General features: G+C 37.3%; 1 protein-coding gene across 2 annotated transcripts in view; it reads right to left on the bottom strand.

Moving 5' to 3' along the window:
- The window catches only part of fig4a (FIG4 phosphoinositide 5-phosphatase a), a 110,490-nt gene that overhangs the window by 6,467 nt on the left and 76,523 nt on the right, over positions 1-27,500 (bottom strand). The window contains exons 21-23 of one of the 2 annotated variants that reach the window (XM_077200012.1): positions 19,334-19,529; positions 1,677-1,771; positions 713-790 (exon numbers count right to left, since the gene is read on the bottom strand). In XM_077200012.1, coding sequence (XP_077056127.1) covers positions 713-790; positions 1,677-1,771; positions 19,334-19,529 — 369 coding nt within the window. The remainder of the gene's footprint in view (positions 1-712; positions 791-1,676; positions 1,772-19,333; positions 19,530-27,500) is intronic. The other variant, XM_077200013.1, reaches the window with a different exon arrangement.

Here is a 27,500-nt window from a genome sequence, read left to right as displayed (position 1 = left end):
CTTTTGAAATTTCTATTCATTAAAATAATCTTAATAAATGAAATGTATGACTATTTTCAACACTGATAATAATCATAAATGTTTCTTGATCATCAAATCATCATATTATAGTGATTTCTGAAGGATCATGTGACACTGAAGACTGGAGTAATGATGCTGAAAATTCAGCTTTGATCACAGGAATAAATTACACTTTACTAGATATTCACATAGAAAAAGCTACTATAAATTATAAAAATATTAAATTCTAATCAAATAAATGCAGCCTTGATGAGCAGGAGAGACTCTTTCAAATTTTTAAAAAAAAATCTTACCGACCCCAATCTATAGTGTATGAAATGTAAAGGGATTTCATTATTGGATTATTATTCAGAGCAGAAATGCAACAAAAACCCATTTTTTTATAGAACCTAGCAAAACTAGCAGGTAAATGCACTATATAATAATTTCCATTACTTCTTTTTTACAACTCATAATCATATTCATAATTCATGAGCATAAGAACTTTGAAATATATCAGTTAATCATTTTATGATTCGTCTCTACCTGAGGAAGAGGAGCCTATATGAATATGATATTAAACAGCAGCGATGGAGGAAAAGTGTGATTGTTCCTAAAGAAGCTTCTCTACATGAAAACAAACACTATTATTAACACATTATCAACACACTGTTATTCTCACACACACACACACACACACACACACACTCACAGGCTGAAGACGCTGTCGGATTTCTTCATGTCCTCGTGTCTCTCCACCTTGTGCTGGTTCTGACCCAGATGAGCAAATCTACACACACACACACACACACACACACACACACACACACACACACACACACACACACACACACACACACACACACACACACACACACACACACACACCAAAATTTTATGGTTTAATTAAAAATTTTCATTGATTCTGCATTAATTGTTTAATTAAATTTGAATGATGCAAAAGGATGTCTAAACAAATTAATCTATAAAACTTTAACAGACTAATAATTTATTACAATTATATCAATAACAGTGTCTAATGAAATCCATTTTATTTTTATAAAATAAAAATGTATTTATTAAAATTCTAACAATAATAGTGTCATTTGAAATACATTTGATTTTTTCCTAAATTCCATTAAATTTTTCCCCCCAAGATTCTCTTTTTAATTTTTCTTGATTCCGTATGAAATGTTTGATTAAACTTTAATGATGCAAAAGGATGTCTAAACAAATTAATCTATAAAACTTTAAGAGAGTAATAGTTTGTTACAATTCTATCAATAATAATGTCGAATAAAATCCATTTTATTTTTTTCCTGGAATCCGCGTTTTCTGTTTTAATTTGTCTGGATTCCATTTTAATGGTTTGAATAAATTATAATAATCAAAATGTGGATGGACTAGGATGTCTAATAAATGTAATACATAAAACATTAACAATTTATTAATAGATTAATATTTAAAAAAATAATTAAATTAAATGGGTTTTATATTTTCAGGAGTTTTTATTTTTTCTGTGTTTTATGATTGAATGAAAAAAATGCAATATTATTATGCATAAAACTTAATCTTTTAAAATGTAATTTTAAATGGATTTTTTGAACACTAATGCACATTTTTAAGCAGCATTTGTCCCGGCCTGGCCTGAGGACTGAAGAGCCGGTGCTCCTGACCTGTGGTAGACCAGCATGTCCTCATCCGGGGGATCCGCCAGCAGGTTCAGGCCGTACGTCTCTCTCATGGGCGGCAGACGCGGCTGTGGCTGATCCTGGCAAAGGTCAAAGGTCAAAGGTCACACAAACGGCAGACAGAGTTCAGTCAGAGAATGTCTAATAGAAGAGAATTGGCACTGTCTGGTTCCTTCCGGTTTCTGGACTGGCTGCAGTAACAGTCTCTGTCCATGCGGGGGCGCTAGCAGGCGAGTGCAGAATGAATGGGAGTCTATGGGGTTTCACCCCCAGAAATCCACTTTTCTCAGGATGTGATTTTTTGTCGAGTAATTTGAAAGCTGCATTCAAAATGGGGGGCTAAGATAATACACTCAGCTGAAAATTGCATTTTTAAGTTCACAAAAATCCGTTCAAAACTGTGATGACGTCACATAATAGCAGAACGCTAGCGTGTTCCGGCCAACAACGACCTAACCTGTAAGAAATCGAAAGGACATAAGTACTCGTTCATTCGACTTTTGGACTATATTCTATATTGAACTTGCGGAATCAACAATAAAATTACGTTGATTCAACGACAAGCAGGAGAATTTAGCCGTCTAGCGCCATCGACTCCCATTCATTCTGCACTCGCCCACGATCACCTCCAGTGGAACTCTAATGGAACTGCAAGCAAGATGATATACAACGGGGCTAATCGGAAGTGACTCTCCGTTAGACGGGCTCTGGTTCAGCTAAAGTTCTTTAAATTCTCATTTCATTCTGAACTCTTTAATACGCAAGATGTGTCACATGCAACCAAATAATCCGTCAGTAATGGTATCGACGGCTCAATCGCACTGAAAAGCTTTCATGTAAAACACATGAATCGATGCCAACCCTTTTCCAATCCGATCGAGAGAACATGAAAACACTTGATCGGAAAGGACTGCGCATTTATAATGACGTTGAAATAGCGTAATGAGGCGCGGGACGAGCTGTTCTTCCTGTTGAATAAAGTGTCAGAATTCAAATAAATTATTCATATTCTCATTTCACTCAGTGTCTGTGAAGTGAAGTCCTGGTTTCAGATTCTCATCCACACACGACTGGTTTTGGGCATTTTTACTCCATTATAAATATAAGCAGCGGCACAACAGTTCATATTTACGCCAAATTATGAGCAGAAATGGATAAATATTAATTCCACTGCTTAAAACAAATAACTTTTTTTCTTTAACATCTATGTAATTTCTTTATTTACAATATTATTTATTTATATTATATTATTTTTTGGATCTACATACATTCTATGTTTGTATTTTATTTTTATTTTCTTGAAGTCTACCAAGGGTGAGTTCTAGATTTGTATAGTTTCTTTTTTGCTTTGTATTTTTGTGTTTCTTGACTTTACAAAAGAAAACTCAATAAACAGTTGTTAACAAAAAAAAAAAAAAGTTTTTTCAATAAAGAATCGATGTAGGAGAATAGTTATTATGCGCAAACATCGGGAAACTCTGTATATTCGTGCAGTTTGCGCATGTCAAAATATATTCCTTGTGACATAAACACACACACAAACACACATCAACCGGATCACATGTTCAGCGTTCATGAAAACTGCATTCAGATTCATCAATCAACATGAATTCAGTCCGACTGAAACTAAAGTTGTGCATGTAAACGTAGCCATTATTACTGTGCGTCTCTTAAAGCAGCATAAAACTGTGACGTAACCGGCTGAGTGTGTGTGTGTGTGTGTGTTTCCCTGAGCTGCTGTTTTACTCGTGGTTATATTGATCAAACTCAACATGTGACTAATGCCACAGTTTCACCACTGTAATTACAGTGTTGCAAGTAATGAGGTTTTTCCCTTTTAAATATTTCATCAGTCGCGGTCTCGTTGCGTTTATGCGAGCGAGAGAAACCCGTCAACGTGAGCCGTGGGCGCCGAGATCTCACGCGTGAGGAATGAAGCTCCGCTCGGGAATAACAGGAGAGAAATGGAGGTGGAGAGAACAAACACAGAGGATTGTGAATGTGTTTCAATATGATATGCTGCATGTCAACCAAAGCCTTTAGTGCTCAAAATTTCACTTTCTGGTTTATAACTTTTGACCAAAACATATTAAAAAAAAAAATTTTTTTCTAATTGCTTGTGTCATGTAAAATTTTATATACTTGGAGATTTCGGTTTCTTTCCAGGGAATGAATTAACTGATACCTAAAATACAATGCAAGTCACTTTGGACCCAAAAAAAAAAAAAAAAAAAAAAGCAGGACAATACTGAGAGTTTTAACTGGTTAAAACTAATGACATGTTTTTTTGATGCATAAAAAAAACATTTATGAGAAACAGACACATTTGATGGATATGAAGGCTGTATTATGTAAACGCTTTGGGTGAATTCACAGGTCACATTCACACCAAAACAAGAAAAAAGAAAAAGAAAATTACACACATATATATATATATATATATAAATATATAAAAAAAGACGAAAGGTAAATAAAAAAATAAATAAAAAAAGATGCAAAATAGAAAAGTATAAAAAATATATTACATAAAAAACAAGCAAATAAACAAATAAAAAACAAAAATCACTATTTGCCACAAATTGTGAAAAGCAGCATCTACTAGTAAAACTAGAAACTAAATCTGTCATAAACTCACAGTTCTGCTGTCGTCTGATTATTAAAATCGTGATAAATCAATCTCACGATGCATTTCTTTAGACTAGCATTTGCTTGTTGACTTTGCTCTTTACAACTTTAATGCATGGGTTATTATTAATGAATGATCTACAGAATGTATTGTTTATTTAGTGTACAGAGCTTTGAGAAGCTACGATATAAAATAAAGTTTATTACCATCATCATCATCATTATTATTATTATTATTATTATTATTATTAAATGTGATGTGCATGGCGTCAGTAGCACGTCTGCTGATATATTTACCAGTTTTTAGCGCAGGAAACCTTGAATAACATGATGGACTATGGCCTGTTGTCAGTCTAAACTTCTGCTGGTTTCCACACTCTGCTCGCCTCAAACCAGTACTGACACACGCTGGTCACTCACTACACACACTCACTCACTCCTCACTCCAACACTGAAGCGATGCAGTTCCTCGACTGGCCACTAGAGACCGGCTGCAAAACTGAGTTAAAATGCCCAACTTTACAGCAGAAATAAACATGTTTACAGCCTGGTGCAAAAAGTGGGTTTGGTCTATATACAGTACCAAAATTTATTCAAACACCTTCAACATTTCTCACATTATCAGTTTATTCGCTATAGTTTAGAAAATGGTCATAAAATATGACAAGAGTTATGGACTCTTTATGGTTGATATTTGTCTGGTTTTGTCCGTCCTTCTGTTAGACTCTCACACATGAATTATGTTGAATATCTGTCAGCTGTTAAACTTAACTACACAATTAGATAATACCAGTTTAGCTCAACCAGTTACCAAGCAATGCTTCATGTTGTTCAGTCTGTGGTGTAAAAAGGTGCATTAGTTATTAAAGAAAAAACACTTCAGCAAAACATAATCAGCTCAAAGTGTCTGGTCCCATATTTTTATTTTAAGAATTTTTGGGTATAATATGTCACAGTTTACTTTATTTTGCTCTCCTCGCTTACATAAATTAACTAGTGTCCTAAACACACTAGTAAAAAAAAAATATATATATAAAAAATGATATCTGGTGTCTGAATAATTTTTGGTTTGACTGTACCTAATTTTGTGAGGGGGTGAATATTTTTATAACTCATCCGTTTAAATTATATTAAGCCTTGAATTTCTGCATAATTAAGGGCGTGGCCACCTGAGTGACAGGTGGATTGCCGCTGATGTCACTACTAGCCGTTTGTCTGCTAGCGTTAGCGTCACGTCACCTCAGCTAATCCGCCTCGCTGCACATGTTCGTTTATCAAGGACTGATGCGGCCAAGATGGCGACGGCCGGCTCCGCCCACTTTGGGCTTCAAAAACGCTCTTCAGAAACACTACGAGTGACGTCACAGACACAACGCCCATATTTCTTTACAGTCAATGATCAGATCACAACACACACTCCTCCACAGGTCACCTTTTGCCGTGGTTTGTATCATTCCCTCCGCTCTTCCTACTCTGCTAATATCTCTACTGCTAAAATGACTTGCTAACACAACAAAATGAACAATTTTCTGACTCTCGCACCCTTTTCAAAACCTTCTTCTCTCTTCCTCGATGGTTCGTACAGATACTGTAAAATTAAACAACTTTTGAAGCACTTCTTTCTTGTTTTTTTCTCACTTTTCAAACAATAACTTTTCAATGCTAAAAAATGTAAAAAGATCAATAAAAATAAACTAATAAAACAAAATTATACAAATGATAAAGTGCAGGAGATGCAATGATTGTGGAACTTTAACCATTAAAAGGATACTATGACAAAGATATCGCTTTCCTTATTCAAACTGATTTATTTGCATGAATATATGATTGACCTGAAGAATGAAAGCTGTAACATATACTTGGATATTTATATGAGTAATATCACACTCATAACCATGTGAAATGCCTATATATCTGTATTCGACGGGCTGCAGCGTTCATTTTTGTGTGAAAAGATTGTTTTATCAAGAAAATTAAACACTGATTTTTAGTGATGTAGAACTCGAGTCCGGTCTCGAGACCGATTTCTACTTTCTCGGACTCGTCTCGGACTTGTTCCTTCAAAGACTCGGTCTTGACTCGGACTCGGCATAGGCGGTCTCGCCCGCATCACTAGTTATGGGGGAATAAAGTTTTAAAAGATACTGAATTCCAGTGTATTGTCAAAATATTTAAAATTGGGAAATATTGGAAAATGTTATAAAGTAGCTAAGCCTACTAAAGACAGGGTGGGCTTAACATGTTGATGACAGAGCAGCACTGTTGAAGCATTTTAGAAAAATAGGCAGAAGATGATGCATTTGATAGGGATTTTTTTTAATATAGTAAAAGCATAGTCCATATTAAGACGTTAAGACTGCTCCTCTAAACAATTCCCAATCTAGCTTAGTCGGTAGGCCTAACTGTTGATTATTAACTGGGGTGATATTAAATCATGAATATCAAAACTGACATGTCGAGACAAAATCTCGACTCGGACTTGCTTCCTCAAAGACTCGGTCTTGACTCGGACTCGACTGTATTTGAAAACCAAGGGACTCGGTCTCGACTCGGACTCGACCCTTCAAAGACTCGGTCTTGACTCGGACTCGGCATAGGCGGTCTCGTCCCAATCACTACTCATTTTACATATATTGTCTTTCAATAATTCAAGCACTTTTCAAGCACCTTTTCTTAAATATGGCCGATTTCAAGGGTTTTCCAGGACTTACATTTCAAAAAGTAAAATTCAAGCACCTTGTACGAACCCTGTCAACCCTCACAGCTGACGACTTCTCTATAAATAAAATAACAACCATCAGTGGCCAATTTTGCACACCACAATTTGACACACATCTTAACAGCCAACACACACATTCTCCCCTCCTTCTCTCCACTCTGGGAGGCAGAAGTCTCCAAACTCCTCCTCTCCAATCCCCCTACCACCGGTCCGCTTGATCCGAACCCCACCCATCTCCTTCGAGCCATTTCTTCCTCAGTTGAACCCGCACTCACTCATATTATTGGCCAGGACACTCCTGTAAAAGAGATTTTACTCTCAGTAAGGTTCTCTCCTGGTTAAATAAAGGTTAAATAAAAAAACTCCTCTCTTCACAGAAATACGTTTCCCAAAGCATTTAAGCAGACTCTGTAACACCACTGCTTAAGAAACCCACTCTATATCCAGCACTAGAAAATTACAGACCAGTATCCCTTCTTCCATTCATTGTGAAGACACTTGAACGAGTCGTTTTCAACCAAATCTCTATCTTTCTTGCACAGAACAACCTCCTGAACAACAACCAGTCTGGTTTCAAAAGCGGACACTCAACTGAGACTGCCCTGCTCTCAGTTATTGAAGCTCTGAGACTGGCAATCCTCAGTTCTCATCTTTCTGGATCTGTCTGCTGCTTCTGACACAGTTAACCACCAGATCCTCCCGTCTATCCTCAAGATGAAGGGCATCTCAGGAACCGCAGAGCTCAGGAGTCCTTCAGGGTGTCGTGGAGGGGTGAGGTGCCTCAGGGCTCGGTGCGGGGACCGCTGCTCTTCTGCATCTACATGTCATCACTAGGATCTCTCATTCAGAAACATGGTTTTCCCATCACTGCTACACTGATGACACACAACTCTACCTCTCATTCCAGACAGATGATCCAACGGACATTTCTTGCTGGATTTATTTACCTTTATTTTACCAGGAAATAATCCCATTGAGATTCAAAATCTCTTTTTCCAGGGAGTCCTGTGCAAGACAGCAGAATAGCAGTTCCATATATATATATATATATATATATTAGTGGTGGGCCGTTATCGGCGTTAACGTGCTGCGTTAACGTGAGACTCTTATCGGGCGATAAAAAAAATATCGCCGTTAATCTATTCTCAAAGTTGGGTTAGGATCATAAAATAGCTTTTTCGAATATCGTTATATTTTCGCGCAATTCCATGTGTAGCCTAGTATATTTGACATAACTGACGCTGCTCAATTCACAAATGAATCACTCTTTTGGGTCGATTCTGTTCAAAGACTTCATCAAACAAGTTGGCAGATCTGTCTAAATCGGTTCGCGAATCAGTTTGAATGATCGGTTTAGTTCCTCACGCACTGAATCGTCTGAAGCGCGTTCAATCACACTCGACTCGGATTCGTAACAGGAAGATTTAATAACATCAAGTGACCGTGGATCTACAGTTTAGGCTAGAGAAAGCAAATCTGCAAATGCATCATATTTTTGCCAGCGATGAAGATCTTTATTAGTTGAACATCTTCGTAAGCTGTCTGTGAATGAATGATTCCACAGGACGATACATTCGATTTCATTTCATTCAGGTAATACATTTTACAACCAAACAGATTATTACGCCACAATAGCACTACTAAAAAGTATGACATTATCCATTTTTTGAACATATACACTAATTTATAGGCTACAAAAAAACGCTTAAGAGCGTCGGCGCAATGGCAAAGGTTAACAGGTTAAATAAGCTACCATTGTGTACAGTTTATGAAATGAACACCCGCCATCCCGCGGTAATGTGTGTGTATTGCGCAGTGGCATAGTCACACGAATAGTTTACATTGATTACATTGATTGAAAACTAATTTGTTTAAAAAGGAGGAGGCTATTGCCGGTAAAGGCAGGTTCACATAAAATCATTATGACATATGACATTATTTTTTGATCTAACGAGCTGGTTTGGCGATGCAAAAACGGACTGTACGTCTACACATCAACGTCGTGCTTATTGTTTTTTTTCTTCTTCCAATTAGCCTACTATGTTAAAAAAACATAGCAAAATGACAACTCGCTAAAGATGAAATTGGCCTCCCTTTCTGTCATTGTGAGTGTGCAGCTTTTTTTTTTTTTCGAATGATATTCGACTTTTGCTAATCTATTGTCGAATGGCATTTTTGGCAGAAATTCACTACGCGAGGCGAACTATTCTCAAAGACTTACTTTTAGTCATTATTTGGGTAGCACACATGTTCTGAATGCCTTCGGCAGAATTCAAATGAGCCATTTTAATCTAGATTAATTTCAAGATTACAGTGAGATTAATCTAGATTAAAAAAATTAATCTATGCCCACCTCTAATATATATATATTTATATATATATTATATATATATACGGTTATATATATATATATGTTCCAAATAATCCCTATATAATTCAAATTTAAAGCTTAAATTAATATATTACGTTCAGATATTTAAAAAGCTGTGCTATTTTACAAAGATAAGCTGATTTGGTGGAATAATGTTTATCATATATATTTAGTGTACTCGTCAGACTAATATATATATATATATATATATATATATATATATATATATATATATATAAAAATAGTATATCAGTCTGACGAGTAAACTAAACAATTTATTAGCCAATGGCGATTCTATTGCCAAGGTGTGTGTAGAGGATTGTCAAGACAGCTGAAAATGCATCTTTTTCCTCAACATTTGATTCATTCATACTTACACTAACTATTCTATATCTATTAATAATAATAAATAAAATTGCTACGTGTACTTTGCTGGACTAACTACGGCACTTGCATATTGTTGCCATAATGTTGGTTTGGTTGCTTTCTATGCTCTCCTCATTTGTAAGTTGCTTTGGATAATAAGATTAAATGATTAAATGTAAATGTATGACACAAGTGAACACAGCGCTGCCTTCACAGACTCACACATGAACACATGTGTGTGTGAACGATACCTGAGAAACACATTCATCAAGTCATGACAACAGGTCAGTGTGACAGTGACAAACAATCGTGACGCTTTCATAACCTCTGCATCAGTACATGCTGATTAATATCGCCATCCTTCCGTTTGTACCGTCCTAATTGAATCCAGAAAGGCTGTAAACATTTCGGAAACACCAAAACATACGTATGCATACATTAATGCTCACTGAAACTGTAGATGGATGCTCATAACATCACATGACATCTCAATCAGAGAAGCTTACTGTTATGATGAAGCTCTTGCCAAACACATTATGCATTAATGTGGCATGAGTTAAAAACACAAACAACAAACAGCATCCGAACAAAACTGGACCCTAGAATCCAGATCAAACACACACATGAGATGCAAGTAAATGCACGTAATAGTGACAATTTGTTCATTTTTTATGGCTTTATTTGATTACCACCATTTTCAATAATAAATGTGTATTAAATAATAACTCCAGAACAATTAAAACAGAATTTCAGAAATACATTTTTAAAATGTTAAAATTTTATGAATTTAATTGAATAATTTTTATTTATTTAATGAAACCATTAAAACGAAAAACAGAAAAATTAAAACGGAAAACAGAATTTGGTTAAAAATAAAATGGATTTTTTTTGGGGGAAAAATAAAACTGATATTATATGGCCCTAAAAAAATTAAATCATAATTTAATTAAATTAATTAGAAATCTTTTTGATTATTAAAGATTAATTTAACCATCAAAACAGAAAAATAAACTGAATACAAAAACACTAAAACAGAAAAAAAGGAATCCAGAAGAATTAACGCTGAAAAAGAGAGGTGACGCCTCTGTATTCATATTATTCATTAAAGTCCTGAGTGTGTCCTCATTCATTCATCTACCATCCATTAAAATCCCTCTCTTCCATCCCTCTGTTCTTTCCCTCAATCCCACCTTCAGGGTCTCTAAAGGTAAATAAATCCAAATGGCCTTGTTGGCATGGAAACATGACAGAAACCTTGAGTCATTCTCTCAGTCCGAGAGACAAAAGGAGTTTGAGCTGTTGATCGCATTAGAAACTCTCCATGTGAAACATGCAAAAATAAATAAAATAAAATATACATATGTAAAAATACATTTACATGTATTTATATAAATATAAATACATATTTAAAAAGTATAAATATAAATACATATTAAAAAAGTATAAATATAAATACATATAAATTTATATATATATATATATATATATATATATATATATATGTATATAAATGTATATGTATTTATGTGTTTACTTTACTATATATATATATATATATATATATACATACAACATATAAATATACATATATATAAATAATAAAAAAATTATCTATATAATACATTGTTAAAGTTTTATTAATTAAATTAATTAGACATAAATTAGACATTAACCCATTCAAAAATATACAAGAAATAACTGATATTATGTATATTTTTTACGATGCATATATATATATATATATATATATATATAACTGTTAAAGTTTTATGAATTAAATTACCCAAATTTAACCATGCATTTTGATTAACTTTTAATGATCCCATTAAAATACATAAAAAATAAAGAATATTATGTAAATAAGAAATAATTGATATGTTTTTTTTACAATGCATTCATCCATCCATTGATAAATAATTTTACTTTTCTTAAACATGCAAAAAAAGTTAAAGCCTATATATATATATATATATATATATATATATAAATAAAATGGATTATTATATATCAATATAATTACAAATTATAATATATCATTGCATTTTGCAATCTATATATTTGTAAATTTTTTCTCTCTGTATTGCATTACGAGCAATATTGCATCAGTTAGTAGACATTATTCATTGGTTACAAATTATATATAAAAGAGTCAAGTGTTCACCAGGACTTCAGGCTGACACTATATACATATAATAGGAAGAATTGTGGGAAAACAAGTTGAAAGGATGATGTGTGGTCAGGCCAAGGTAACATCAGCACAGGTTCTCCAGGATATAAACCCGATTATGGCATCATCAGAATCACAGTGGAGAATTAATAAAGAGCGGATCAGGGTGTATTGTTCAGTGAGGGCATCTGAGTGCACAGATGAAAACTGAAAACAGCCTCACTCGCTTAAATATTACACACTATTATAGAGCGAGGACGACGAGAGAAAGAGACTGAGGACGGGGAACAGAGAAAAACAAGACAGGAGAATCCACTCTTCATAAACTCATTCAACTCACATATATCATTATTATTAGTGCTCATATGTAATAGTTAATAATTAATGTATTTAATATGTATTTGGGGTGTCTATTTAACACGTTAGTTTAATTAATTAGTTAAATAAAGCATTAAAATGATTTAACGCACCTCAGACCTGTAGTTCATCTTACATTTATACAGTTGATTGATGAACATGAACTCACTGCGTGATGAAGCCTATAGAATACAGTTAGAATTACCCTAAAATTCAAGATATCAGGGACAAAATGCCCTTGTATGAGTTTTTTCATATTTATATCATGATATAGTTAAGCAATTTCACACGAGTGTTGTTTTTGTCCAGAATGGCATGAGTGCAAATGTGATGTTGATTTCATGACGGTTCAATAAATAAGAAGTTAATAATGTGTTATATTTTACACACAATATTGTCTGCTTTTGCACAATTTTGCCAATAAAAATATGACCTATAAAACCAGAGCAGAAGTGTTGTGTGTCGGGTGAACGAATGATTCATTCATAAAGAGAGCCATTTACTTCGTTCCTGAATGAATCAGTAGATGGAAAAAATCAATCGGGTGAACCAATGATTCAATGACTCAGTCATAAAGAGAGCCATTTACTTAATTCCTGAATGAATCAGTAGTTTGAACAAATCAATCGGGTGAACCAATGATTCAATGACTCAGTCATAAAGAGAGCCATTTACTTAATTCCTGAATGAATCAGTAGTTTGAACAAATCAATCGGGTGAACCAATGATTCAATGACTCAGTCATAAAGAGAGCCATTTACTTCGTTCCTGAATGAATCAGTAGATGGAAAAAATCAATCGGGTGAACCAATGATTCAATGACTCAGTCATAAAGAGAGCCATTTACTTCATTCCTGAATGAATCAGTAGATCGAACAAATCAATCGGGTGAACCAATGATTCAATGACTCAGTCATAAAGAGAGCCATTAGGCTTGTTCGACTTGAACCGGCGCTGCACAGACCGATCGGTTGATGACATCAAAGTACCGCGAGAGCGATTAGAGAGCAGACGGCTCCTTATGCTTTTGAATAGCTCTCGCGGTACTTTGATGTCATCAACCGATCGGTCTGTGCAGCGCCGGTTCAAGTCGAACAAGCCTATTTACTTCATTCCTGAATGAATCAGTAGTTTGAACAAATCAATCGGGTGAACCAATGATTCAATGACTCATTCATAAAGAGAGCCATTTACTTTATTGCTGAATGAATCAGCCGTTTGAACAAATCAATCGGGTGAACCAATGATTCAATGACTCATTCATAAAGAGAGCCATTTACTTCATTCCTGAATGAATCAGCCGTTTGAATGAATCGAATGAATGAATGAATCAATGACTTACTCGTTTAAACTTTCACCGGCACCTACTGGCACCTAAGTTTTAGTTTCTTATTTGGAGTATCATTACATAAAGAACAAAATATAAATATAAAAAAATATATATATTTTGGGGATATTTTGCCCAAAAATGTAAATGTTTATTTTCAATTATTCACCCTCATGTAATTTCAAACCTGTATGACTTTCTTTGTTTTGCAGCACACAAAAAAGTATATATTTTTGAAGAAAGAATTGTTTAGGTCTGTAAATATATCTAAATACCAATAACCCAGCTTCTAAAAAAAAAAGTCAAAAAGATTAGGTGTAATAAATTGAATGTTGAATCAAATAAAATATTTATTTCTAAAGCTACTTTTAGTAATGTCTATTGGACTATTTTATTATTTAACACAATAATGACTTTAAATTATCTTTTGGGGGGCAATTTCTCAGACAAATTTGATATGCGATTAATCAGCACATCATGTATTTAATTAGATTAAAATGTGTGGTGCAACTCTAATAAACTGTACAGAAAACATTTACAAACAACTGAAGCATGATCCAATTAACATCTGGTACAATTAACATCTCACAATTTCCAAACGGTAACTATAACATTACAGTGACATTAATGTGCGTAAATACATACTAGTAAACAAACTAGTAACAATCAGGAATTAAATAAAGAATCAAAACTATATTAACTTCCCTTCCAGGACACGACTCCAGTTCCCTCATGGTTGCTTCACATTTCCAATCATAATTATCTGTTAAAAACTTCCTCAGACTCAATCTCCCGCCAGCACAGACTCATTTCCACACTGAGGACACCCTGAACTTTAATGCCACCTTACAGCCTCCATTCGGTGACCCTAGAGAAGATCATTTGCTGTATTTCATCGTCATCCATCAAGCAGAAACACTCCAGAACTAATGAAACCATCAGCGGTCCCGGCAGAGACCAACTCGCACAAACGCTCCAGTCAGCTCAGATCAAACCACTTGACATGGGGAACTTTATTTCCCAGTTTCACTGAAGGTTCACAATGGCATACTACTTTTGAGGCGGTAGTGTGCAGTGTGCATGCAGCACACACTACACCAACCATCTGTAGATATAATACAGTATCCACAATGCAACGCACTTTATTTCTGGAGTGATGCATGGAAAATAAATACAGCAGAAACTGTAAAGTACTCTATTTTGAACAGCTGTACGGTTTTATTTAATGTTGCATACAGCGTATGTCATGAAACCTCCCTGTTTTAGCATGGGCGTTCACACATCAGAGTTGCAAAAAGTCTGTAGAAATAGAAAAGAAATAGTAAAACCGTGGAAAAGTGGGAGTGTAGACAACCAATAAAACACAGACCTGCAACAAACTCATTATACAGACACATGAATATAAAAATATGACAGCTGAGAGAAAAAAAACCCAGAGTTGATGCATTTAAAAAAATATAATCCTATATAACAACAAACTACAAAAACGAGGTAGAAACGCGGTAGAACATTTAAAAGGTCTAATAATAATATATTAATTACATTTACGTGCATTACAGTGTATGAACAAACGACACACGTCAGTTTAACGAATAATAAAGGAATACTTACTTTTTTGTCCATTGTTCTTTGAATTTTCATGTCTACATAATTGTCTTTTGTGTATCAGAATAATTCATCGCGTTCATGATCAGACGTACGGCTGTATCAGTGTCTTTATTTGCACATATATTTCATTTGATAAGACACGATGGTGGTTCATGTTTAGAGCACTAGAGTAGCTATATGAAATATGAAATATGTCTATATGATCCACGTGGTAAGCGTTGTTAAACTCGTGTTTGAATTCTCCGCTGTAATGCGATGATCTCATGCGTAATACAGCGCACTGATTGGATTAAACAAGCTCTTTCTCATGAATAAATGCAGAGATTATCTCGAGAGTCAGCTGATGCAGAATCGAGCCGAGAGCCAATCACACACACCGGACCAACGCTTCTACCTCACGTTCCCTGACGTTACTTCGACTTCGAAATTGCTTAGAAAAACGCAAAATTGATTATTTAGATAGTTGACAATCTTATATATTAAGAAAATATTAAACCAAAAACTTTAATATTTTTTATAAAGGATGTGAACTAAAACCACCACAGCAGGAAACAAGTTGATAAATTCTGTTAAATTAATTTAAAATTTAATTTAGCGAATTATCCATTTGTTTTCTGACAGAAACACACGGAACGAATCACCGCTCCACATTTCGATTGACAGCGTCACAACCCACTAGTGACCGTGTTTACTCCTGTCCTTTCAACCATTGGACAGGATTTTAAAAACAGCTGTTGTATTCGTACATCTGACGAAGCGCTGTTAAATACAGGTGAAAAACTACGCCGCAAAAAGAATACATAAAATGCTTTCTTTCAAAGGCAAAAGAACAAATGCACGTTTTCTTAATATGTTCATTAAAAACCAACAGAATGATGAAAATGCGGGACATTTTCTCAATATGTGACGTGCGGGACAAGCGGTGAAACTGCTGTGCGGTGACGCAGAGCGGGACGGGTGCTCACACTATTTCAGAGCCACCGAATGACGAATACGAAAAAACGCATCCGACTCAAATGCGCTCCGACTGCTCATTCACAAGGGTTGGGTATCGGTACCTACTCGGTATTTTTTAACGGTTCAGGCGCTTAAATGGTTCTTGAAACGGTACTTAAAGGGTAAGTTCGCCGTTTTACAAGTAAAGCCCTGTTTTAAGATCGTTTCTGATGAAATTGAACAGTTAAGATTGAAATTTGGACAAATGCTGCTGTCCCGAGAATTTTAGGTTTTTGTGTTAGCACCGACACCACCTATACAATGGTTTCATAGGGGCACTGGAACAATCATTCATAAAACGCATTGAACTTTAGTTTACAAAGACGTGAAACTCACCGAGTGGTCTGGGGTGTTCACTGATATCTCACACAAAAATCGCTGCAAAAGATGCTTTCCAACAGGTTTTATCGTAGTTTTTGGAAGAATGTCCGGTTGTAAGGCGTTTGGAAAAATAGGTCCACAGTTTTACAACGAATGGTAAAACACCTGTTGAAAAGCATCTTTTGCAGCGATTTTTGTGTGAGATATCAGTGAACACCCCAGACCACTCGGTGAGTTTCATGTCTTTGTAAACTAAAGTTCAATGCGTTTTATGAATGATTGTTCCAGTGCCCCTATGAAACCATTGTATAGGTGGTGTCGGTGCTAACACAAAAACCTAAAATTCTCGGGACAGCAGCAATTGTACAAATTTCAATCTTAACCGTTCCATTTCATCAGAAACGATCTTAAATCAGGGCTTTACTTGTAAAACGCTGAACTTACCCTTTAAGAAAACGAAACCACACACACTTTGTCAAAAAATAATACCCTTTTATTTACAGGGCCAAACTGGACACAATTTTAACTTAAATCTTTAAACAATATAAATACAAGTAACATATGGTAATAATAAATAAACCAATATAAAACAACAATTCACATTTACATAATATCAAATAAAACAATATTGTATCAAACAATGTAATAATACTGGAGATTAATAGAGATTACTACCAAGGTAATCTAATCTCGACACGGCTCCAGGTTCCCATGTTTTGTCTGCTTGATCCAGTCATGTAAGTTATCTGGTCGCTGTACTAGTTACGGCAGCGCTTAGCTTGGCGAGTTTGGTATTTCGTTCCCACTGCATCTTAGCTACACAGCGTTGAGTGAACGTATGAAAGAGAGCGTCTCTGGTTACTGGTGTAACATGTTCTCTGAATAGGGAACGAGACGCTGCGTTTGCTGCCAAATTCCTCGCGCTGCCGACAAGCTTCCTTTTTCAGCAGAGAAATCTGAGGAGTAGGGGTGGGCGGATCGATCCTGAAGTATCGATACTTTCGATACTGACATGGTATCGAAAAGGATCGATCCTCACATAAAAATATCGATCCAAATGTGTGTTTTTTTACCAGTAATTTTTATTAATTTAGAACGCAATTCAGTGTGTAAAAAAAACCTTCTAAGTTGAAAAATATGCGAAATATTGTGTAGGGTAGAACCAGAGAATGTCTAACAAGGGTAGACGGAGACGGGCTCTGGTAGAACTATTTCTCCTAGTCATCTGGATACAATATGAAACTAATCATATTGTGGGGGTGGTGATGGCACAGTGGAAATGACACATGCCTCTGGTGTGAGAGACCCGGGTCGATATCCACTGTGAGACACCACTGTGTCCCTAAGCAAGACACTTAACCCCTAGTTGCTCCAGAGGCATTTGACCTCTGAAATATAGCAATTGTAAGTCGCTTTGGATAAAAGCGTCAGCTAAATGAATAAATGTAAATGTAAATGTAATCAATCCCAGAGAGCGTTCGATGCTGGTGCTTCTGTCTCAGTGTGTTTGGGAAACGAAGCCTTGATGACAGAGAAACAATCGAGAGTTATTTCGCAATAAACAAATTAAAAGTTTACATGACGGTTAAAAATGTTGACTTAAGTAAGATTTGTATAATGAAATTAATATTTTTATATTCAACAAGGATCGATGCATTAAATTGATCGAATGTGACAGTCAAGGGTTTTACACTAGTTTAAAAAAACTATTTCATATAAATGCTGTTCTTTCAACTTTGTTCATCAAATAATTTTGCATAAAATGTATCATGGTTTCCACAAAAACATGAAACCGTTTTCAACATTGATAATAATAAGAAATGTTTCTTGAGCAGCAAATCAGCATATTAAAATGAATTCTCATCATGAAGGATCATGAAGACTGGAGTAATGATGCTGAAAATTCAGCTTTGATCACAGGAATAAATGACAGAATAGCCTATTTTAAATTGTAATAATATTACAGTTTTTACTGTATTTTTGATCAAATTAATGCAGAATAAAATTAAAAATCTTACAGCCCCCAACTTTTGAACAGTAGGCTAGTGTACAATAGTGCATTACTATAATTAGGGTAGTTTGGTAAAAGTCACTGATTAATTACAGGCGAGTTGAGATCACAAATCACAAAATATTTAATGGTCATGAAAACGTATTCAGATTTAGCATATTAATGATGCATTCGCCTCATAAATCATGACACACTGCTCTAGCACAGGAAAGTGCATGTAAGTTGAAGTGCATGCTTTTAAATGTAAAAAGTATCGGTATCGATATCGGCAATACAGGCCCTGTATTTACTTGGTATCGGATCGATACCGAATTTTGCAGTATCGCGCACCTCTACTGAGTAGCAGATGATGCGCGCGCCAATATAATATGATGACGTAAGAGCGGCGGTGCCCGCGCCATCAGCCAATGCAGTGGCGTGATTCTATATGGCTTCAGACAATCGGCACAGAGAGGGCGTTCTGACGCGTAATTTTACACGTGAAATGCAGCCAAACCTTGGAGCGTTTTGTCTTCGGCATCTTCATTAATCGCGTGCACGGCGGAGAGAGAGAGAGCGAGAGACCTTGCGTGTGTGCGCCTCATGACACAGAGAGTCAGGCACCGAAATTTTCGTTCTTATTCGGTCTGGTTAGTACCGTTAACGTCGGAACCGGTTCCCTATTGGCACCGCGTATCGGTACCCAACCCTAGCATTCACACAACAACATTTCACAGCAGTTACGGTCATGCGCTTGAATTCTGTGTGTAGTTTAATATGAAGCAGATGTGGTACCTCGTGCGTGCGGACGCTGTCGCTCGGGTCGGCCAGTCTGATCGGCGTAGAGCGCTGAGACCCGTTCCCATCATCCTCACGCTCTTCCTCAGACTCATCCTCAGAACTGCTGGAGATCTGCTCTTCAGTGGGAGGAGGAGGAGCGCTGGCCGCAGTCTTCCTCTGCAACACCAGGTCCTCCTTACTCGACTTACTGCTGCGAACCCAGAGAAAGAACATCAGCCGAAGCAAAATGCATCAGAAAACTTGCTTGCAAAACACTAATAGCCGCTTTTGAATATGCAAGCTGTGAGAAGGCCAGTGTCTTGCCTCTATATGAATCAATAGGGGTGTAACAATATAATCTGTCACAAAAAAATCGCAATACAAAAGTGCACCAATATGTATTGTGGATAGTTACAATATGCGCCATATCATACACTCAGTGCAACAGCGCCAGGCGCGACGCTAGTGTTTTTATGCTAGTTTCAGCCCGACGCAGTTTTCATTTTCACGTCCTGCAACATGTTGTTTAAATAGTGAATGCATTTGTGCCCATCTGTGCCCATGGGTTTCTGGTCTGAGAACGAGTGTGTGTTCAGGAGCATTGATGAACATTGCAGGTTTGAGGAACTGAAATACACTGAGCCGTTGGCCGACTGAACCCTGGGATAAAGTCAGTGGCGCTGTATTTCTTTTGTTATTTAAAGAGTGCGTTAGTAATGTGCGTCTATAGGCGGGTCCACAACACACACACTCTGCTTCACACAATCTGCTTATTACACACACACACACACACACACACACACACTCACACACACACACACACACACACACACACACACACACACACACACACACACACACACACACACACACACACAAACAAACAGACACTCTGCTTATTACACACACACACAGACACTCTGCTTCACACACTCTGCTTATTACACACGCACTCTGCTTATCACACACACACACACACACTCTGCTTATCACACACACAAGCACACACACACACACAAACACACACACACACACACACACACACACTCTGCTTCACACACTCTGCTTATTACACACGCACTCTGCTTATCACACACACACACTCTGCTTATTACACACGCACTCTGCTTCACACACACACACATACACACATTCTGCTTCACACACTCTGTTTATTACACACACACACACACACAATCAGATCCGTTTCCTCTCTGGAGAAGCCTTCGGTCTTTCCAGTATCAAATTCCTCCATGCAAACAGCAAATCTGCCACGACACGAGCGCAACTGGCATTCCAGGGAATGGAAGATGAGACTCTGATTTGTTTATTGCACGTTACGCCCAAAACACACCCATTACTCATTAAGTACAAACTACTCCTGCTGTATCTAGACGGCAGCAGAAAATTGAAGGGTTAGTAAGAGAAAGGAGGCAGCTGAGGAAGCAATGGAAAAAAGCAGAACAAAGTCAGAAGGAGGGACTCAATCTCTTACAAAGGGCCATAAAAGATAAGCTTGCAACATTACGCAGAGCTGAGCGCCTACGGAAACGCTACAAAAAGAAGGATAATTTTATAATTTCTATAAAGACCCATTCAAATTCGTAAAGAAGTTATTCACCAGTGAGAAGAATGGCACTTTAAAAGCATCTAGGGTTGAGCTAGAGAGATATTTGGAGGAAACGCATACAGATGCAAAAAGGCATGAGCCTATGTCAATTCCGTCAGACATCCCACCTGTCAATCCACCAGAATACCAAATGGAGGTCTGTGCACCTAAGTGGAAAGAGGTAGAGCAGGTTGTGAGAAAGGCAAGGGCTTCATCATCTCCAGGGCCTAATGGAGTTCCGTACAGAGTGTACAAGAGTGCTTCAGGAGTTCTACGAATTCTGTGGAAATTGATAAAAGTGGCTTGGGAAAAGCAGGTTGTACCAAGAGCATGGCGCCGAGCAGGTGGAGTCTTTATACCTAAAGAAAATGATGCTACAAGCATCAGTCAGTTTCGTCCTATTTCACTATTAAACTTCAAAGGTAAGATTTTCTTCAGCATTATTGCGCAGAGATTGTCAACCTACCTATCACAGAATGGCTTCATTGACACTTCAGTTCAAAAAGCGGGCATTCCAGGATTCTCAGGATGCTTAGAACACATCAATGTTTTCTGGCAACGAATTCAATCAGCTAAAAAGGAGAGGAAGGAGCTCCATGTGACATTCCTGGATTTGGCTAATGCATATGGTTCAGTGCCACATGAGCTTCTTTGGGCAGCATTTGATTTTTTTAGAGTGCCAATGTCAATAACAAATTTAGTGAAAGCCTATTTTGGGAATTTGCAATTTAGTTTCTCAACGCCAAAATTCAGCACCGCATGACAATGCTTAGAGGTTGGAATAATAGCAGGATGCACCATTTCTCCACTGGCTTTTACCATGGCAATGGAAGTAATCATTAGGGCATCAAGATGGGTAGTAGGAGGAGAGCGCTTGGCTTCTGGGATGCGACTACCACCAATCAGAGCATACATGGATGACATGACAACCATGACTGCAACAGTAGCCTGCACTAATTAGTTATTGGGGAAGTTAACAGATAATATTGAATGGGCACGAATGCAATTTAAGCCCTCTAAATCAAGGAGCATCTCGATAGTTAAAGGAAAGGTAGTTGATAAAACATTCTTCATTAATGGTGAGGCAATACCAACAGTTCCTGAGAAGCCAGTGAAGAGTCTTGGAAGATGGTACGATGGGGATCTAAAGGACACAGTTCGAGTGGGAGAAGTTAGACAACAAGCAGTGGAAGGGTTGAAGAGCATAAACAGCTGTGCTCTACCAGGCAAACCAAAATTCTGGTGCTTTCAGTTTGGTCTACTGCCAAGGTTGCTGTGGCCACTGACTGTGTACGAGGTTTCTTTGACAACAGTGGATAAGCTGGAAGCGTTAATAAGTTCATACATCAGGAAATGGTTGGGAGTTCCACGCTGCCTCAGCAGAGTGGGACTTTATAGTAAAGGAGTATTGCAGCTGCCAGTCTCTGCTTTAACCGAGGAGTTTAAGTGTGCCAAGGTCAGACTGGAAATGACTTTAGCAGAGTCATGCGACAAATGTGTAAGGGAGGCAGCCCCTGTGGTAAAAACTGGTAGAAAGTGGTCAGCAAAGAAATCTGTAGTAGAGGCAAAGGCTGACCTTCAAATTGGGGATATCTAGGGACAGGTACAGCATGGAAGAGGGGGTTTTGGGCTCAGTTTAGCTCCTCCTAAATGGCACAAGGCAGGCCCAGCTCAAAGGAGGAAGCTGGTAGTCAACGAGGTGCGAAAGCAGGAGGAGAGGATGAGATGTATAAAGGCCATTTCCCAGGCCAAGCAGGGAGAGTGGATGAGATGGGAGAGTGTGGAACAACGCAAAATGGGCTGGCAAGACCTTTGGTCAATGGAAGAGAGTAGGATCAGTTTCCTTATTAGATCAACATATGATGTTCTCCCATCACCGCAGAACCCAAACCTCTGGGTAGGAGAGGATCCCTCTTGTCCTTTGTGTTCATCACCTGCCACATTAAAGCACATTTTGACAGGATGTAAGGTGGCTCTTAGCCAAGGTCGGTTTACTTGGCGCCATGACCAAGTATTGCGATGTTTGGCTTTAGCATTGGAAGGCAAGCGTGGTATGAACAATAAGTTGCCGCCTGTTCTAGCAAAACATTACAAGCAGAAGACAATATTCCTCCGCCCAGGCGAGCAACCACCAAGAGAAGGTGCTAACACCAATTCTCGCCCAGGACAACTGGAAGCTGCTAGGGACTGGAAGATGCTGGCTCATCTTGATCAACGGCTTATTTTTCCACCTGAGATTGCCACCACTAACCTACGACCAGATATTGTTTTGTGTTCTTGATCAGCACGCATTGTTTAACTGATAGAGTTAACAGTGCCATGGGAGGATGCGGTAGATGAGGCATATGAGAGGAAGAAACTGCGGTATCCTCATCTGGCCACTGAAGCAGAACAGCGAGGATGGAGAGTCCAGGTTTATCCAGTGGAAGTGGGTTGTCGAGGTTTTGTGGCACACTCTACAACCCGGTTCCTCAGAGACGTCGGATTCAGTGGCCAAGAGTTGCGTCGCACAGTAAAGAACTTATCTGAAGCAGCAGAAAGGAGCAGCAACTGGCTGTGGTTGAGACGGAAAGATTCTAGCTGGCTGAGTACAGGCCGCCATGCTACGGTTTCGTAGAATTCTTGAAAACTTGAAGAGTCTGTTGGTTTATTTGTATAGGTTGTATAGTATTTATAGTCATTACGTTCCTGTGTATATTGCGTGAATGACGGGTGGTTCGGCAGATTTTGTGTTTTGCGGTAGGTGGTATGCCATACGGAACCGTTGCCACTGAAACTGCATATTAACGCACCAGTGGGGCTCGACAGCCTTAGTCAAACGGGTTGGCGCGTATGGTTGGGTTGCGGAGAGATTGAGAGATTGTGGTTAGGTCTCAGCAGCAAGAGGGAAGTAGAGGTCAGTAAGCTGGGCTGAGTTGAGTGGGGGACGGAGGGGGGTGACTCTGGGACGCCAGAGTCACTGTCGAGCCCTCTTGAGGTGTCGTGGGCTAGTCGACGAAACACTGAGGACGGAAGGTGCCCACTTGAAGACCCTAGAGATGTCCCCTACTCAGCTCAATCCAGACGGTTGTCATGGGGGGACTGCACTGTGGTTGCAGCCATTGTGTGTGCTGACGCGTGTTAACACTAGACAGAAGGAGATTTACATCACCATATGGAAAGAAGCGTAAATGGATGGAGAAGCATAGGTTACTGTAAAGCTACGTCTTAGTTGGTGCTTATCTTGGCGAAAGCCGAGTACAAATCAGCATGAAGTTTTAACATCTACTCTCGTGTAATGGAAATCAAGAGAATAGAGACGACCCTTTTAGAACAGCGCCGGGAGCGCCGGCCATTTGTCTCGTCGTTAAACTAGCAAAAGTGTATTCGGACACGTGCACTTCAGACTAGATTCAGATTGTTTTATTTAGTGCCATGTCAGCATCCAGGGCTATTTTCATGGCAAAAATTCAATTAGGGGAATTTTACAAAACATGCATTTGGTTGAGTCTTCACCTTTAAGCAAAAAAGCATGGGTCAAACTCGTATGCGCTTAGATCGTTAAAATAGGCCATACGAGCCGCGTTTGAATATGCAAACTGCGAGAAGGCAGTGTCTTGCGTCTATGTTAATCAATGCACTGAACTAACCCTAACCCTTAATGTCAATAAGCATTTCAATGTGTCATTTTACAAAGAAAGAAAAGTTTAAGCTTTTAAAAAGTATAAGCATAAAATGTTTAATTTATATACTGAAAAACCTTTTGTGCTGTTTTCTAACAGTCTGGACTTGAATAAAGAGAGAAAACCTGCACTTAACCTTTTCACTGGTATTTTGTTTTATAGATCGACATATATCGTGACGTATCATTATAGGACTGTCTAGCGATATATTGATTATCGCAGAATTGCTGTACCATAATATTATTACACCACAGACCTTTTTACACCACAGACTGAACAACATGAAGCATTGCTTGGCAACTGGTTGAGCTAAACTGGTATTATGTAATTGTGTAGTTAAATTGAACAGCTGACAGATATTCAACATAATTCATGTGTGAGAGTCTAACAGAAGGACGGACAAAACCAGAGAAATGTCAACTGAGTTCATAACTCATATTTTATTACCATTTTGTTGCGAATAAACTGTGATAATGTGAGAAATGTTGAAGGTGTCTGAATAAAGTTTGGTTTGACTGTATGTGTGTGTATGTAATAGATTAAAAATGTACTATTGTAATATATTTAAAATTGTATTCCTATGATGGCAAAGCTGAAGTCCTTAAATAGAAAGTTCAAAAGAACAGCATTTATTTTAAATAGAATCTTTTGTAACAACATTATAAATGTCTTAACTGTCACTTTTGATTAATTTAATGCCTGAATAAAAGTATAAAGTTATGTTGAATATTTACTATCAATAGATTCTTTATGTGCCAATTTCATTACAATTCACAATCTCAAAACTCACAACACACACACACACACACACACACACACACACACACACACACACACACACACACACACACACACACACACACACACACACACACACACACACACACACACACACACACACACACACACACACACACTGTACTAAATTGTTGTTTTTGCCATTGGAGATTCAACAGGTGCTCTTGATTATCAAGTATATATTTGGCATTATTGTTTTATGAGTGGCTGCAAAAACAAAATCCTGCCAGAATCAGTGCCGGGAAGAGAAGCTCAGGACACACAGATCTGAATATTTATCATATAAGAGCATATTAAAGCACAAATCAACTTGTTTTCTAGTACATACGGTAGATTCCCGTTCACACCTGAACAACATCACACAGCTGCTTATGCACAATACATATTCACACGCTCGAAAACACGAGTGAAGTCACTGATTGCTTTTCCAGCAGAGAAGGTCACGGACTGTGTACATGACAGTGTGCTTTTAGTTTTATTTTGGGGCATATTATTTTTCACACATTGACTTTTTTTTTTGGGTCGGCTGGAGCAGTGTGTTGTGATTGGTCGAGCGCTTCGAGTGTGTTTTGGAAATGTCCCGCTCTTACCATAACCGCCAGTTTAACCCACTAATAACTAGCTCAACCAGGCCCCGCCCCTTTATTCCGCGTATTAATTATTATTATTTATTTATAATTATAACACTGAATTTTCATTATTATACAAATATAACAAGACATCAAATACAACACAAAATAAAATAAAGGAACACCAATAGCTCAGATTTGTATATAAAACAGGGCTACACAATGATAAAAACAAAACAATAACATATTTCAAAAAGATTCAGAAGAGGACAGGAGAGTTATACAATTACAAAATTCCTTAATAATAGGGCGAAGATGAGTTTCCAAATAGTCCAGATAAGGGGTTCAGAATTTATAAAACTGGCATGTTACATTATTGATGTAATACATAAATTAGACGCTCTAGGGGAATCAACTCAAAAATGATTGTCAACCTAAGAGATGGAGATTTATCACTGACACAATTAAGTAAAATATTGTTTTTCTGTCAGCAAAGGATAGAATATATTATGCAATTTCTTATTAGCAGATGAAACAATGCGTCCATTAGGTATACCCAACCGTATGAATTATTAAAATGAGGAATATTGTGACATGTTTGTTCCCATGTTCATCAAGCATCACAGGTACTCTTTAAACGCTGCACTAAAACATGCTGAAAAAGGTTTCACGGACTCGTGCACTTTAACTCTTGTGCATCCTTTCAGTTTTGTTTTGTCACTTTGCCTGTGTTAATGCAAACTGCATGGATTTTGGCACAGGTGTGTGTTTGTATTGTAATTTTACTATTTCATCCTCATTTCCTTTGAAAAATCTTTTTTGCACTAGGTTCACAAAAACGTTCCTCTCAGCGCCTTTTGGACAAAAATGTCCCCATTGAAACCCATTAAAACTGCAATTTTTAATCCCAAGGCCATTTACCTATAAAATGATGCAATCTTTGTTAAGAGGCTTTCATTCTGTTGGCAAGGCTTCAAAATTTAAAAATATTTTTTTTAATCAGATGTTTTTCCCAGGTTTGCTCTATAAAGCAAATACTCACTTTATTCCTGTTTTCTGCTTCGGCATATAGAGCCAATTGGATAAATTATGCAACGATAATTGTGTGGGTGTGTGGTTATTATGTGTGTTATAAAAAATGTGTGTGTGTGTTTGTAATATTGAGAGAAAAACTCAACTGCAAATAACAAATCCAATCACTGTGTGACTCGTGGAGTTTTGCTGCTCCCAGTGGGGGAAATCTGTCACTGCGCTCGAACAAAATCTCACCGAAAGCTCATTTTTTGAGATATCACCCTCAAATTTGGAACACAACTTATTTCAATTTATGGCTTTGATTTTCTAGGCGTTTTAGAGTTCAACTTGTTTCATAAAATATATATTTTGTATAAAATAATGTTCATAAATAATTTTCATAAACTTAAACTTATATAACTATTTTTTGGATTTACTTTTTTTTTTTTACTTCAGCAGTAATCTGCCAAGGGTCTTCTTTAAAATAAGTCTGTGCTCCCAAGCTTCAAATTTTTATGACCGTTTTTTGA

The sequence above is a fragment of the Siphateles boraxobius genome, unplaced genomic scaffold, assembly GCF_051911475.1.
Source record: "Siphateles boraxobius isolate OS27281-9 unplaced genomic scaffold, OSU_SipBor_1 115, whole genome shotgun sequence".
Lineage (NCBI taxonomy): Eukaryota > Metazoa > Chordata > Actinopteri > Cypriniformes > Leuciscidae > Siphateles > Siphateles boraxobius.
This window is presented reverse-complemented; position numbering and strand designations above follow the sequence as displayed.